This window comes from Eulemur rufifrons, chromosome 7 (genome assembly GCF_041146395.1).
Source record: "Eulemur rufifrons isolate Redbay chromosome 7, OSU_ERuf_1, whole genome shotgun sequence".
NCBI lineage: Eukaryota > Metazoa > Chordata > Mammalia > Primates > Lemuridae > Eulemur > Eulemur rufifrons.
Window position 1 is genome coordinate 188,399,259 of NC_090989.1, and position 13,864 is coordinate 188,413,122.

General features: G+C 52.7%; 2 protein-coding genes across 3 annotated transcripts in view; one reads left to right on the forward strand and one right to left on the reverse strand.

Moving 5' to 3' along the window:
- Positions 1-13,277, reverse strand: part of CIDEC (cell death inducing DFFA like effector c) — a 35,914-nt gene extending 22,637 nt beyond the window's left edge. The window contains exon 1 of the mRNA XM_069473880.1: positions 12,919-13,277. Coding sequence (XP_069329981.1) covers positions 12,919-13,097 — 179 coding nt within the window. The 5' untranslated portion in view covers positions 13,098-13,277. The remainder of the gene's footprint in view (positions 1-12,918) is intronic.
- On the forward strand, positions 2,453-12,807 carry IL17RE (interleukin 17 receptor E). 2 transcript variants are annotated; one of them, XM_069473878.1, is made up of 16 exons: positions 2,453-2,584; positions 2,928-2,943; positions 3,579-3,692; positions 5,021-5,118; positions 5,477-5,636; positions 5,720-5,859; positions 6,632-6,700; positions 7,596-7,662; positions 8,577-8,752; positions 8,835-8,882; positions 8,968-9,013; positions 9,149-9,303; positions 10,967-11,049; positions 11,250-11,278; positions 11,520-11,602; positions 11,686-12,271. In XM_069473878.1, exons 1-16 carry the CDS (start codon positions 2,453-2,455, stop codon positions 11,710-11,712), a joined length of 1,443 nt encoding a protein of 480 aa, XP_069329979.1. In that variant the 3' UTR covers positions 11,713-12,271. The 2 variants fall into 2 exon arrangements, with proteins under 2 accessions (XP_069329979.1, XP_069329978.1); XM_069473877.1 differs by lacking the exon at positions 11,250-11,278 and having other exon boundaries at positions 10,967-11,035; positions 11,551-11,600; positions 12,219-12,807.
- Positions 13,278-13,864: the final 587 nt, after the last annotated feature.

The window sequence follows — 13,864 nt, forward strand, 5'->3', positions numbered from 1 at the left end:
AATAGGATTTCAGCAACTATTGATCCCACTCCCCCCTTCCCCAGGGTGTGCTGGAATTCACCCCTGTCCTTTTTTTTTATTACATTAAATCAGTTTTGGAACCATCTCCACAGTAAATAAGTAAACCAGCAAGACAATTAATAAAATGCACACTTTCTATTTTTCTCCTTCTTTCATCCTCATCTTTATTCCTTTTCCTTTTCTATGTGCTCCTTTTTTCCCTTTCTTTCTTTTTCCCTTCTTTTTTTACTCCCTTCTTTCCTTCTCCTTTCTTGTCTCTATTATTTATTTATTTATTTATTTTGAGACAGAGTCTCACTCTGCTGCCCAGGCTAGAGTGCCGTGGCGTCAGCCTAGCTCACAGCAACCTCAAACTCCTGAGCTCAACAATCCTTCTGCCTCAGCCTCCCAAGTAGTTGGTACTACAGGCATGCGCCACCATGCCCAGCTAATTTTTTCTACATATATTTTTAGTTGTCCAGCTAATTTCTTTCTATTTTTAGTAGAGATGGGGTCTCACTCTTGCTCAGGCTGGTATCGAACTCCTGACCTTGAGCGATCCTCCCACCTCGGCCTCCCAGAGTGTTAGGATTACAGGCAAGAGCCACCATGCCCAGCCTTGTCTTCATTGTTTTCTTGGCGAGTTCTCCTACCATACCTTAACCAGGGTCAGGAGTAATTAAGCAAATATTTTCACTGTCAGAGTCAGATCAGAGGACAGAGATCAAGGAGGAGGAGTGTTCTAGAATGGAACCAAGTTTCTCATTTCATGCCCCCAGCATCAGAAAGCTCTATTTTTGCAGATCTGAACCATTACAAGGTAGGAAGAATTTGGGGGAAGATTCCCTAACCTATTCTTAATATGGCCAGACCACCCTTGCCTCCCTTCAGATCATACTGATGTGCTGCAGAGATGGGCTCCACAGCCAAAAGACCGTACCGTGTCAGGCAGATCCTTTTGGGTTCTGAGAGCACAGACAGATGAGGCAGTGGGAGGGGAGACAATAGGATGGTAGAAGGAGAGCTGAGTTGCAGTCGCGAAGGCCTAGCAGAAGTGGAGCTCCCTGGGCTACAGACTTTGACCTTGACCAAATCACTTTCCCTTCTGCTTCCTTATTTCGCTCTTTATGAAAGAAAAATAGTAATTATCACTTACCTGTCTCACGCAGTGGTTAGGAGGATCGAATATGAAAATGTTTTGTGAAGTGTGAAACAGATAAACTACTTAGATGAAATGTATCATAATTTACAGTTATTCAACTACAGAACACCTATTTCATGACATCCACTGCTAGGGATTGGAGAAACATAAAGAATAAGAAAGGTTTTTTTTTTTTTTTTTAATCTTTTAATGAACTCAAAAGCTAGAGGATATTTTTAGGATAATGGGTAGGATACGGCCTCCAGATAGTGAAGCTGGAGACTCGAGCATAGAATGGAGAAAAGAAGGCTGTGGTCAGGCTACTGACAGGTGGTCTGGATAGAGTCGTGAGGGACAATAACAATCTCAAGATGTCTCAACCTGGTAGGTGTGCCCCAAACTTTCTTTCCACTGTGTGTGTCACCAAGGTAAGGGCTGAAGCAGCTCAAATGCTCCATGAGGGGGAGGAAGCTGTGGGATGATGGGGAGGGTTCCCACAAAGATGGAGCCTCGTCAGCCTTTCTCCAGCACCGGAAACCACAGGAAACCAGGTCAGTGCGTGGGGCCCACTCCCTCTGCTCCAGGGCTCAGCTATGAGCTCTGGGGCTTCCTGAGCGGGCTATACTGATTAATGGGTTCTTGAAGCTGGAGGCCCCTTTGGCATGGAGCCCTTTGCCCAGAAGAGCTGGAACTGGCTAATGGGTAGAGAGAGCTTGGATATAGTCATGATAGTCAACCAGGTGGGGAGCCAGGGTATGTATAGAGGCATGTGAGGTTCATGTGCATCCTCTAGTGCCTTTTTTTTTTTTTTGGCCCAACTGTAAATGGTGCCTCAGTCACCTCTTTCTCTCCAAGACCCAGTGCAGAGTAGAGCTCTGTTAATTCTCTAAGTGAGGGGGTGAAGCACATGTCCATGGAAGATTCAAGTTCAAGAGTCTGTTGATGGGTGGCTCAGATCTGCAGGGTGTTTCATGGGTAGGAGGGGTTATTCAATGGGTGCAGTCCCCAACCTGGTGCTGGCCCGTTTCCTGTTACTTCTCTGCCATAGCAGGAAACCCTTGTCTTTCAGGTAGGGGGCAGAAGGGTTTTTGGGGGACAAGCCTCCCTCAGTCCCTCCACTTGGAGGGGAAGGAATGTGGCCTGGCTGGCTGGTTAGGATCGAGGAGGAGCTTTAGGGCAGGGCGGGGCCAGGGCAGGCACAGGCGAGGGCTCCCGCGCCGGTACTGTGTTCCCTGCTGCTGTGCAGTGAGACCTGCCGCCCACTTCAGGCTGTGCAGCCATGTTCTGGGCACCCTGATTGCACAGTAGCCCATGGGGCACCCCAGACTCACAGCCCTGCTCCTGCCTCTCCTCCTGCTGCTCATCGGCCTCTCTGCCCCTGCACGGATTGGCTGTCCCCACCTGCCTTGCTGGAGAACCTGCTGTCTGCTGGCCTCTCACATGGTAAGGTGCCGCTGCCAGGTCGGGAGGCCTGCCTCACTCACATGGGCATAAAGCTCCCCACTCCCCTGCCCGCCTCTGCTACCTCCCCAATCCCTGTGCTCTGGTGGCAGTCTCAGTGTGTCCTCTAATAGTCTCAGAGGGGTAGTCAAGGTCCTGGTGCGCTGAGGGCCTGGGCAGAGTGGAGCTGGGAAGAACAGAGCCCGAGTGGATAAGCTATTAGCTGTGGACAGCTAATCGGAATTAGCGATTTGAGGCAGAGATCCCAGGGAGAATGCTCCTTATGGAGGTCCCTACTAATAATAACTCTCTCCTTTCTTTTCCCTACTGGGCCCTGTGCCTTCAGGATGACAGTTTCACTGGTGAGTCTCATTTCCTGCCCCACTCCTCTCTCCCACACCTCCCTTTGTTCCAGAACCACAGCAGGCTCTCCATTCTAACTTGTAGTTCCCAACCTGGGAAGTAGCGCAGTATCAAGGAAAAAGTACAAGTTTGGAATTAGGACAAGCCTGCATTTGCATTGCGGGTCTGCCACAGGCTTCTGCGTGACCTCAGACAGGACACTTAACCCCTCCAGTGGGCCCTCAGTTTCGGAGGAGCATAGTAGCATAGCAGAAATGATAGCACAATGAAGACAGTGTTGCTTCTGACCTCTAGGGAAGATTAAATGAGAGACATGGATAAATCTCCAGGCACTCTGTAAACATTGGTTCCTCCCTTAACTGGTCGCTCCCTGCCATCAGTAATACAACAGTAAATCCTTTATCTCTATTTTATGGTGTACTGTACTCCACCTTCCCCCACACATTACCTTACTTGGCTTTTACAACAGCCCCACTTTATGAATAAAGAATCTGGCGCCTAGAGAGGTCCTATAACTCGCCCAAGGTCACACTTCCAGGATGTAAGTGGCAGAGCTCAGCCTCACAGCCAACTTGTGTGACGGGGAAGGCCCTCCCTAGACCCTCTCGTTTGCTTTCCTTTCTGTTTTTCGCAGGAAGTTCTGCCCATATTCCCTGCTGTACCCGGGTGGCCCTCCCCTCCACAAAGCCTCGGTGTGCTCGGCGTTGCTCCTGCTCTCTGTGCCTGCGTCTGCTGTCAGATGCCCCAGGTATGAGAAACAGCCCTTTGGGCCATTCTCAGTGAAGATGTGAATTAGGAACATTTTGGAGGGGGCACCTAGGCTGAGGCAAGTTGGATCTGTCATACCAGAACAGATATTTGTCCTGTTTCAAGCTCAACAGGGACTTAGAGCATCCTGAAATAGCACACCATGACTGATATTCATGGGTGCAATTGTATCATTTGTGAAGATGTTAATCTTTTCAGTCAAGATTCTTGGGATTAAAAGTTTTGAGTTCTATAAACTTTTTGTTATTACCTTCTATTTCTAAAGTAGGATCTTCTTTCTTATTCAACTCTATATTTTCATTGGCTAGCTCAGTGCCTGGTGCATACTAAATGCCCATACACTGCTTAAGAATTGGCAGTTTTGGCTGGGCACGGTGGCTCACGTCTGTAATCCTAGCACTCTAGGAAGCCGAGGCAGGAGGATCGTTTGAGCTCAGGAGTTTGAGACCAGCCTGAGCAAGAGTGAGACCCCATCTCTACTAAAAAATAGAAAGAAATTAGCCAGACTACTAAAAATATATAGAAAAAATTAGCCAGGCATGGTGGTGCATGCCTGTAGTCCCAGCTACTTGGGAGGCTGAGGCAGGAGGATTGCCTGAGCCCAGGAGTCTGAGGTTGCTGTGAGCTAGGCTGTTGCCACAGCACTCTAGCCCAGGAAATAGAGTGAGACTGTCTCAAAAAAAAAAAAAAAGAATTGGCAGTTTTTTCTAATTTTTTGCTGTTAGAAATAATACTACAATTAATGTCTTTGTGTATATAACTTTTTAAAATCTACTTAAGACATTAATCCTTTTTAAGTTTGCATCGTAATTTTCAGGACTAAAGAAGCTTGTCATCTTTACTCTCCTTTATTTAATTTTTTTTTTTTTTTTTTTTTTTTGAGACAGAGTCTCACTCTGTTGCCTAGGCTAGAGTGCTGTGGCGTCAGCCTAGCTCACAGCAACCTCAGACTCCTGGGCTCAGGCAATCCTCCTGCCTCAGCCTCCCAAGTAGCTGGGACTACAGGCATGCACCACCATGCCTGGCTAATTTTTTTTTTCTCTATATATATATTTTAGTTGTCCAGCTAATTTCTTTCTATTTTTAGTAGAGATGGGGTCTCACTCTTGCTCAGGCTGGTCTCGAACTCCTGAGCTCAAACAATCTGCCCGCCTTAGCCTCCCAGAGTGCTAGAATTACAGGTGTGAGCCACCGCGCCCGGCCACTCTCCTTTATTTAAAATGACTTACTACCCAAAATTGGGCCACATCTCCAGGTAGGGAAGTGGCAGTGAAGGGCTGGACAGTGAGTGTGTCTTCCTCTGTGCAGGCCTTCAGTGGGGCTGCTTCCACCTCCTAGTGCAGAAATCCAAAAAGCCTTCCAAGTTCAAGTTCTGCAGGAGACACAAGACGCCAGCGTCTGCTCAGGTACTCTCCCTGTCACTTCCAGCCCTACCCTATGGCCCACAGACCTTTTCTTTTTGGCCTCTCATTTTGTTCTCCAGTCATGGAGTGAGATGGAAAGTGTGGAGATGAAGTAGACTATCCTGTCCATTACACAGTTGGGGAAACTGAGGCTGAAAGAGGTTGAACAACTTACTTGTCTGTGGTACCTCAGGTTCCAGAGGTAGAAACAGAAGCCAGATTTCCTCCCATCCAATACTAATGAGACCCGATCCTGCTTAGCTTCTGAGATCAGATGAGATCTGGCACGTTCAGGGTAGTATGGCCACAGACCAGGTTCCCTGATTCGTGGCTTAAGGCCAGCCTTGTTCTCTGCCTACAGAGGAAGCTGCTGGGTAGCTGCTGCCTATCTGAGAAGAGCCATCGTATTTCCATCCCCTCCCCAGACATCTCCCACAAGGGGCTGCGCACCAAAAGGACCCAACCTTCAGATCCAGAGGCAATGGAAATTCTCCCCAGACTGGACACACAAAGGCATAGAGGTAGGCATAGGGTAGGACAAGAGATGGGTTCCACTGAGTAGTGATACCATGGGACGAGGCTACCGAGTCCCTCCTCTCCCCAGGGCCTGAGTTCTCCTTTGACTTGCTGCCTGAGGCACGGGCTATTCGGGTGACCATTCCTCCAGGCCCTGAGGTCAGCATGCGTCTTTGTCACCAGTGGGCACTGGAGTGTGAAGACCTGAGCAGTCCCTTTGATGCCCAGGTATGTATTGTCATTCTCTGTAAAAAGCCAGATCACTCAGTGCTGGAGCAAAAGAGGCCCACTTGCTGTACACATGGGGAGACTGAGGCCCAGAGAGGAAAGGTAATTGTCCAAGGCCTCCTTACAAGCTGAGATGGTGGCCATTAACACTTCTTTGGACTAGACAGAAAAGCCAGGAGGCCTTGTCACCTGGGAAGAGAGGAACGGGAGGGGCAGGCAGACATCTGGAGCCACTGTGAATGACAAGCAGAGAAATGAATATGGATGTCTTGGTACCCTTCTAGCTCCCTCCCTTTGTTCCTGTCCCTCAAAGAATGAGATGTCCCCCATTCTCCCATCTCCACCTGCAGTTGTCATGGATGTAACTGTACACAGTTGGTACCATTTGCAGGGACTGCTGCTGTACTCCTGAGGCCCTCAGCTCCCTTCATTTATATAATTGTGATGTTACCTCACAAGATCACTGTGATGCTAGCATTAAATTGATTGAGTTAATGCTTTTAGTACCCTGCTTGACATATAGTAGGAGCTCAATAAGTGTATATTCCTTTCCCTGTCTCCTTCCCCCAACTCCGCCTAGAGCACTTAGAGCAAATGGTCAGACTACAGAGCAGAGACTCTGTAGGAGGATATTTCTTGGTGGAAGAAGTAAGTCTCCCATGAAAGGAAATCTAGACTGTGTTGGCCAGGGTCCCAGCTCCCTCCTGCCCTTGTCTATGGTGCCTATGCTCTTTCTCAGGCATCTCTTTTCTCCCTTCGCTGCCATCAACAGAAAGTCGTGTCTGGGGGCCACACTGCAGAGCTGCCTTACGAATTCCTTCTGCCCTGTCTGTGCATAGAGGTGAGCAGAGGAAAAGGTGTGGGCTGTCCATGGCTCTGCTGCTAGGCGCCCCCCGGTAGCATGGTTGGTCAAGCATATCTCCAGTAAGTCAGGTTTTAAAGGGACTGGGTATTACTGAGATGCTTAGGAAGCCTGGTGCCAGATGGGCTGGGTCAGAGGTGGAAGTGTCTCCCTGAACACAGGACCTTCTTAGGGTGATTCCAACCTCAGCCCCATCCAAACCCAGCTTTCTTTGGCCCAGACCTGGCCTCAGCCCACAGATCCAGAACGGACAGCCACCATCACTGTGTGTTCTGAGGAGTCAAGGCAGGGGCACCGGCATGGCCACTGCAACACTCCAAATGCCTCCAAAAGTCTTGTCCCCTCTGGGCCTCTGTAGGCGTCTTCCTCCTTTCCTTTTTTTTCTTCCCCCTTTCTTTATAAGTCTGAAGCACCTGGTCTTTGGACTAGACACAAAAGGCAGGGGACCCTGTTACGTTGGAGATCAAAGGGAGGGTGCAGGCAGAGACCTGGAGCTGTGAGCAACCGCCAGGGTGGACAAGAGTTGGGCATTTGGACAGTCCAGAGTGAGGAGCCAACTCAGGGAACTGGGCACCGTGGGAATGGCTAAGAGTGGAGGCCAGGGAAGGCCACAGTTGAGGAATGTGGACCTCATGGTTTCCCTCCTTCTGGGACTAGTTCTGTCCAGGGAGAGGAGGAGCCAGCCCCTCACTTACTGATCTGAGACCCTCCTCACCCTTGCCCACACCCCACACCGCTCCCCTCCTCAGTGCCCTGCCAGCTCAGGCAGCTCACATCATGGTAAGGTAAAGCCACAATGAGTCTCAGGTCTGAGATAGGAAAAGCCAGTCCTCTGACCCTCTCTGCCTGCTCCCCTGTCACCCCCACCCCCTAGGCTTCCTACCTGCAAGAAGACACCGTGAGGCGTAAAAAATGTCCCTTCCAGAGCTGGCCTGAAGCCTGTAAGTGTTCATATGCTCCTTGTGCACACATCCCTTCTCTCTGTCTCTCGTCTCTCTCTCTTTCACACACACACACACTTCACACTTGTGTTGGAGGAAAGCGCAGAAGGCATGCACTTTCCCTGGAGTCAGTGGGGGAAAGGGCTGCCTTGTCTACCAACCAGCCTGCCAATAAAAGAGTCCTGAGTATTGCAGCACTGTGAGAGGTTCACAGACACGAGGCCCAGAGTGGTACCCTAAGATGGGCCAGAAGACCTGGGTTCACACCTAGGCTCTGCTGATTATTCTCCTCAGAGTCTCACTTCCCTCACCTGTAAAATAATGACACCTGCCCTGCCTTTCAAGTTGTCTGTGAGGCTGGAACTAACTGTTACACGTGAAAGTGGTCAGTGATGTCTCAAGTGCTGTATGCACATGGCTATCCTCAGAGAGAGACAGGGCACTCAGACACAACAAGCGAATAGCACAAAGCAGCCTGCAGTACTGACAGGGCGGGGGTGTAATGGAGGGCCAGGCCGGAGGGCACGAACGCAGGGAAGGGAGAAGCCCATGAAAGCTGTGGAGAGCAGGGAGGGTCTCTTAGAGGAGGTGGCACCTGAGCTGGGCTCAAAAAATGAGCAGAATTTAGAAAGCAGAGATGGGAGAAGTCATTTCTAGTTCTGAGAGGAGCCTAAGCAGATTTCTAATTTGGGGGAGCAGCAAGAAGCTGGCCAGAATGGAGGCCCGGGAAGGAGAGGACACAGTTGGATAGAAAGGTAATAAAAGAGGAGAAGGGATGCTCATTTATTACCTATTCAGGCCAGGAACCATGCTGGGCACTTTCACAAATGGCATCTCCTGCTGCCGTGGGGGTGTGGGCAGCAAGGTGGCACTGAGGCAGGGCTGAGGCCTCACTCACCCTGACACCTGCCCAGATGGCTCCGACTTCTGGAAGTCAGTGCACTTTACTGACTACAGCCAGCACAATCAGATGGTCATGGCCCTGACACTCCGCTGCCCACTGAAGCTGGAGGCCTCCCTCTGCCAGAAACAAGACTGGCACACCCTCTGCAAAGACCTCCCCAATGCCACGGCTCGAGAGTCAGAGGGGGTGAGGACAGGCAGCCCCTGGGCTAGGGTGGGTAGGGCTAGGGCCCAGGGACTTTCCTCCCTAACTTTCCTCTCTCCCTAAGTGGTACGTTTTGGAGAAAGTGGACTTGCACCCCCAGCTCTGCTTCAAGGTACAACAATGGGTGAGAGGAGGGGATGGTGAGGGTAGTGGGTGTTGCCTGAAGCATGCTGACTTGCCACTCCTATATTTTGCAGTTCTCGTTTGGAAACAGCAGCCACGTCGAATGCCCCCACCAGACTGGTGAGCCAATAAGTGACCTCGGCTGGGACCCCCTGCTCCCATTTCACCCTTACCCAACTGTGACCAAGCCAAACTCTAGCCCAGCCCTGAGCTTCCTGTAGCTGCAGCCCAGCTCCCATCACCCTGCACATACAGGGTCTCTCACATCCTGGAAAGTGAGCATGGACACCCAGGCCCAGCAGCTGATCCTCCACTTCTCCTCGAGGATGCATGCCACCTTCAGTGCTGCCTGGAGCCACCCAGGCTTGGGGCAGGACATCTTGGTGCCCCCTGTGTACAGTGTCAGCCAGGTATGGTCTGGGCAGGGCTTCACCCCCACTATGTCCTGTTGCTCAGAGCACAACCCCCAATTTCCTTGTCACCTCGTTGAGACACACCCTGGGCAGGTGGAGGCAAACAAATTCCTGACTTCTATTGACTAGAAGCTCCTCTGTCAGCTGGTGGGTTCCTCAAGGGGCAGCTTCCAATCCTCTCAGTTTCTGAATTTACAGGAATAACAGAGGCAAGGGAGTGGCCCTCCCACATCCAGCTGTTCCCCGGCCTATCCAAACTGCTGCCACGTTCTGTATCAGTGCCTTTCACTGCGCTCAGCTGTCCTCTCACCACTACCCTCCTGCCTCCGTAAGCACCTGTGCAGGAGTTGTCTGTCTCAGGAGGCAGAGCCCCTAGAAGCTGAAGTGCTCTTTGCACAATACTATAAACTACTGACAGATTTAACTCTATTATGTGGACTGGGAACAGTCTGACTAGCAGACTCTCTTCTGTGTATCTGATATAAAAACCACAATCAAAAACACCCACAATACCACAGCACCAAGCTGACTAAGCATGATTAGCTCTTTCCAGTTCTTTCTTAAATGCTCACTTGCAGCTGATTTATTTGTTTCGCATTCTATGAGGGCTCCCAAGCAGACAGGTAATCGAACGTTTAAGATTTAAGACAAAGTCTTGGGATAACCTAAAATTGAGACCAAATCCACTGACTCATTTATTTCTGTGAGCTGAGTAAAGACCACCTTCATTGAGTCCAACCATAATTTGAGAGCCACAATATCACAAACTGGCTGGAGAATGGGTTCTGAAGCAGGTGTAGGTTTGGGGGTAGGGAGTGGAAGGTGTTCCTGAAGGATGGGGACTGTGGTGAACTCCCTAACTGGCACCCAGAACACACGGTGGACCCCCATCCTGCCTGCAGACAGATGGCAATCAATTCTGCCCAATTCAACATGTATTTATTGAGTGTCTACTCTGTACCTACCTTGTATTAGGCCCTGGGAGATACAAGAAAAGTATATAACACAGTCTCTGCCCTTAAGGAGTTCACAGTCTAATGATAGCTACCACTAATAAATGAATATACACTGCAGTTTATTATAAAAAATGTTCATATGCACATTGCCAGTTGATGCCCTCAATAACCAGTAAAATAAAGATTATTACCCGCCCCCATAAACAAAGGAAGAAACTGAGGCTCAGGGAGGAGAGGTATCTCCACACAAAGACCACACAGCCAGGGGCTACAAAGGCAACAGTTAAGCCTGAACCTAGGTCTCCTGACTCTACCACTTACATTCTTTCCAATGGACAAAGTACCTCTTCAGTTCTGTAGGAGCGTGAAGGGAAGCAGCAGATAATTAGCCTCCCTGGTTTGTGAGCTGCTGGAGGACAGAGACAAGGTCTGTCCCCGTCTTCTTTCCTCTGGGCTTGGCACAGAGCAGGCACACAGAGTATGTTTGCTGACGAGTGCCTGTCTGCCCCAAGAGTTGAGATCTGGGAAAGATCAGTGGGGGCTAGAGTTGCTGGGGAAGTCTTCCCGCCAGAGGTGGCACTTGCCCAGAAGCCTGGGGAGGAGGAGAGGTGGGGAGGAACAGCATGGGCAAAGACTCAGAGGCTGGACAGAGCCAGAGCTGGCGCCAGCCATGGGGAGAGTCATTCTGCTTTTTGTTCCTGCAGACCCAGGGCTCAAGCCCAGTGATACTAGACCTCATCATTCCCTTCCTGAGGCCAGGGGGCTGTGTTCTGGTAAGGAATCCTACCCTCATTCTACACACAGACCCCTGGCATCTACTCCACTGGTGGCCCATGTGAAAAACCCCATCTGCAAAAATGTTTGGTTTGGCCAGTACAATGGTTGAAATTGGAATTAGACCATTTACGTGTATACATAAAGCTGGATTTCTGGCTTCTCTTGAAAAATCACAAATCCGGTGCTGTGTTTCTGCATTCTGGCACCGTGGCAGTGGCCTGGGGCTCAGTGGTGTCTGAGTGTTTCAGTCAAGGCCTGTGCTCTCCAGAGCCTCACAGCAGCCCTGGCCAACTTTATGAGTTTACTTTTTGAGTTTGGCACTTGTCACACTTGAGTTTGCCACCCTTGACCAGGTCTGTGCCAGGGCGAGAGCCGGGCCAGACACAAACCTTGCACTAGAGGAATTACCTAGCCAGTGGGAACTCCCCCCATCCCCTGGTGGCCCCATTCAACCCCTCCTGCAAGGAGGGGCTGCCCTAGCTCACAGGGGTGGGGTGCTTTGTGCCCTCAGGTGTGGAGGTCAGATGTCCAGTTTGCCTGGAAGCACCGCTTGTGTCCTGATGGTGAGTTCTTGGTTGGGGGAGGGGAGGTCAGAGGGAGGTTGGGCACTGAGGAGCTGGGCTTGGCCTCACCCTGCTTGACTCAGTCTCTCACAGACACCTGGGGCTCTTGACCCTGGCACTACTGGCCCTCACCACCCTACTGGCTGTTGTTCTGGTTCTCACCCTCCGGCGCCCACTGTCAGGTAAGCTCACCTGGGGATAACCTGGGGATTCAGACCTGTGCAGCTCCTAGGCTAGTTGCCCCCTCATCCTCCTTTGCCCAGGCCTCCCACCACTGCTACCCAAGTGGTGAGCCTCGGGCCCTTCCGTGCACGTTGTCACTGAACCAAGACTCTGGGCAAGAGGCTAGTGGGGCGGAAATCCAGCCTGCACTGCGCTTACCAAGCCCGGTGCAGTGCCCCGTCCTTACTCCGGAATTAGTCCACAGGCACCCTATGGGCTAGGGCTGCTTTGAGTACCAACTCCCAGGGCAAAAAAGGGGGGACGGGAGGCACCCTATGGTGCAGCCTGGAGGCAGGGGAGGAGAGGGTTGGGCTGTCGCTTAGACCCCCACCCGGTTCATCCGTTGCTCCCGCCCAGGCCCGGGCCGGGCGCGGCCGGTGCTGCTCCTGCACGCTGCGGACTCAGAGGCGCAGCGGCGCCTGGTGGGAGCTCTGGCCGAACTGCTGCGGGCCGCGCTGGGCGGCGGGCGCGACGTGATCGTGGACCTGTGGGAAGGGAGGCGTGTGGCGCGCCTGGGCCCGCTGCCGTGGCTCTGGGCGGCGCGGGCGCGCGTGGCGCGGGAGCGGGGCACGGTGCTGCTGCTGTGGAGCGGGGCCGGCCCCAGCCCGGCCCGCTGCCCCGACCCCCGCGCCGCGCCCCTGCGCGCCCTGCTCCGCGCCGCCCCGCGCCCGCTGCTGCTCCTGGCTTACTTCAGCCGCCTCTGCGCCAAGGGCGACATCCCCCCGCCGCTGCGCGCCCTGCCGCGCTACCGCCTGCTGCGCGACCTGCCGCGCCTGCTGCGGGCCCTGGACGCGCGGCCTTCCACCAGAGCCACCAGCTGGGGCCGCCTCGGGGCGCGGCAGTGCCTGCGGGGCCGACTGAAGCTGTGCCGCCGGCTCGAACGCGAGGCCGCCAAACTGGCCGACCGAGGCTGAGCAAGCTCCACCGCGGTCCCGGACGTCTGCGGCCGCAACGCGTAGGGGCACTGGCTGGAACCCCGAAATAAGCCTCCGGGTGCCACCTGAGGATTGCGGCCAGAAAGCCTTATTCCGGCCGCCCTGCCCGGGAGTCCCAGCCCCTCTCCGACGCGTGTCCGGCTTCCTCCCCATACTTACTCTGCCTCTAGAATCCCTGGGGAGTCACTCTTCGCTGAGAATTCCTCTAACCCCTGTTCTGATGAGGGAGGGCGATCTTCCCACTTCCTCGCTCCAAAACTGCAAGAGAGCAGTCTGGAATGCTCCAGTCCAGGCTGGAGAGACGGGGGCAGGGTTAGAGGGGCAGGAGCTGACCCCATGTCGGCTCTGAAGGAAGGTGCGTGGGGTGGGGGTTGGGCAAAAAGCCCGTAGGGACCAGAAAGCTCCCTTTCCCATACCGGGGCCCTGCCCAGAGTGGAGGGAGGAAAGACTGGACCCAGGAAAAGAGGCTTTGGCTCTGGGTGGCCAGGACAAAGGTGGGGCAGGAGACTAAGGTCCAGAAAGATGAATAAAGGCAAACATGGTAGATAAACTAAGAAACGCAATGTGCTTCTCTGGTGTGGCTGGGGTCAGCAGGACGCTGCCTGGGGGTTGTCAGGCCCAGATCCTCCTTGTCCCCACCTGCACGGCAGCCCTCACATCCCCACCAGCAGTGCCTACCAACGGCAAGGGAGGAGTGGGCAATCTCCTTGGTCCTCACTATGAGTCTTCCAAGAGCAGAGAGGAAAACACAGAGGCTTAGATAGGTGGTGTGTCCCCCGTCACACAACCAGCCCATGGCAGCAGCACAAATGGGACCCCTGTCTGCCTGGCTCTGCGTCCTGGGTTTCTTCTTCCCATACCACACTTTAGCCTAGGTCAGGCAGTGCTGAATAATCTACTTTCTGGTGCCCTTTGGCCCTGGCTGTAGAGCTCCTGTCCCACAAAGGGTCACTGGGGCCCAGGGAAGTGTGTGAGGGGACCTGGGGTACTCAGTAAGGCCCAGTGGGCCCCAGGATCCCAGGGCCATGGGAAGCGGGAATGACGCTGGACACTGGATCGCCCAGGTCCTGGGCACACTGAATTGGAGCCTTTCTCCTCAGGGATT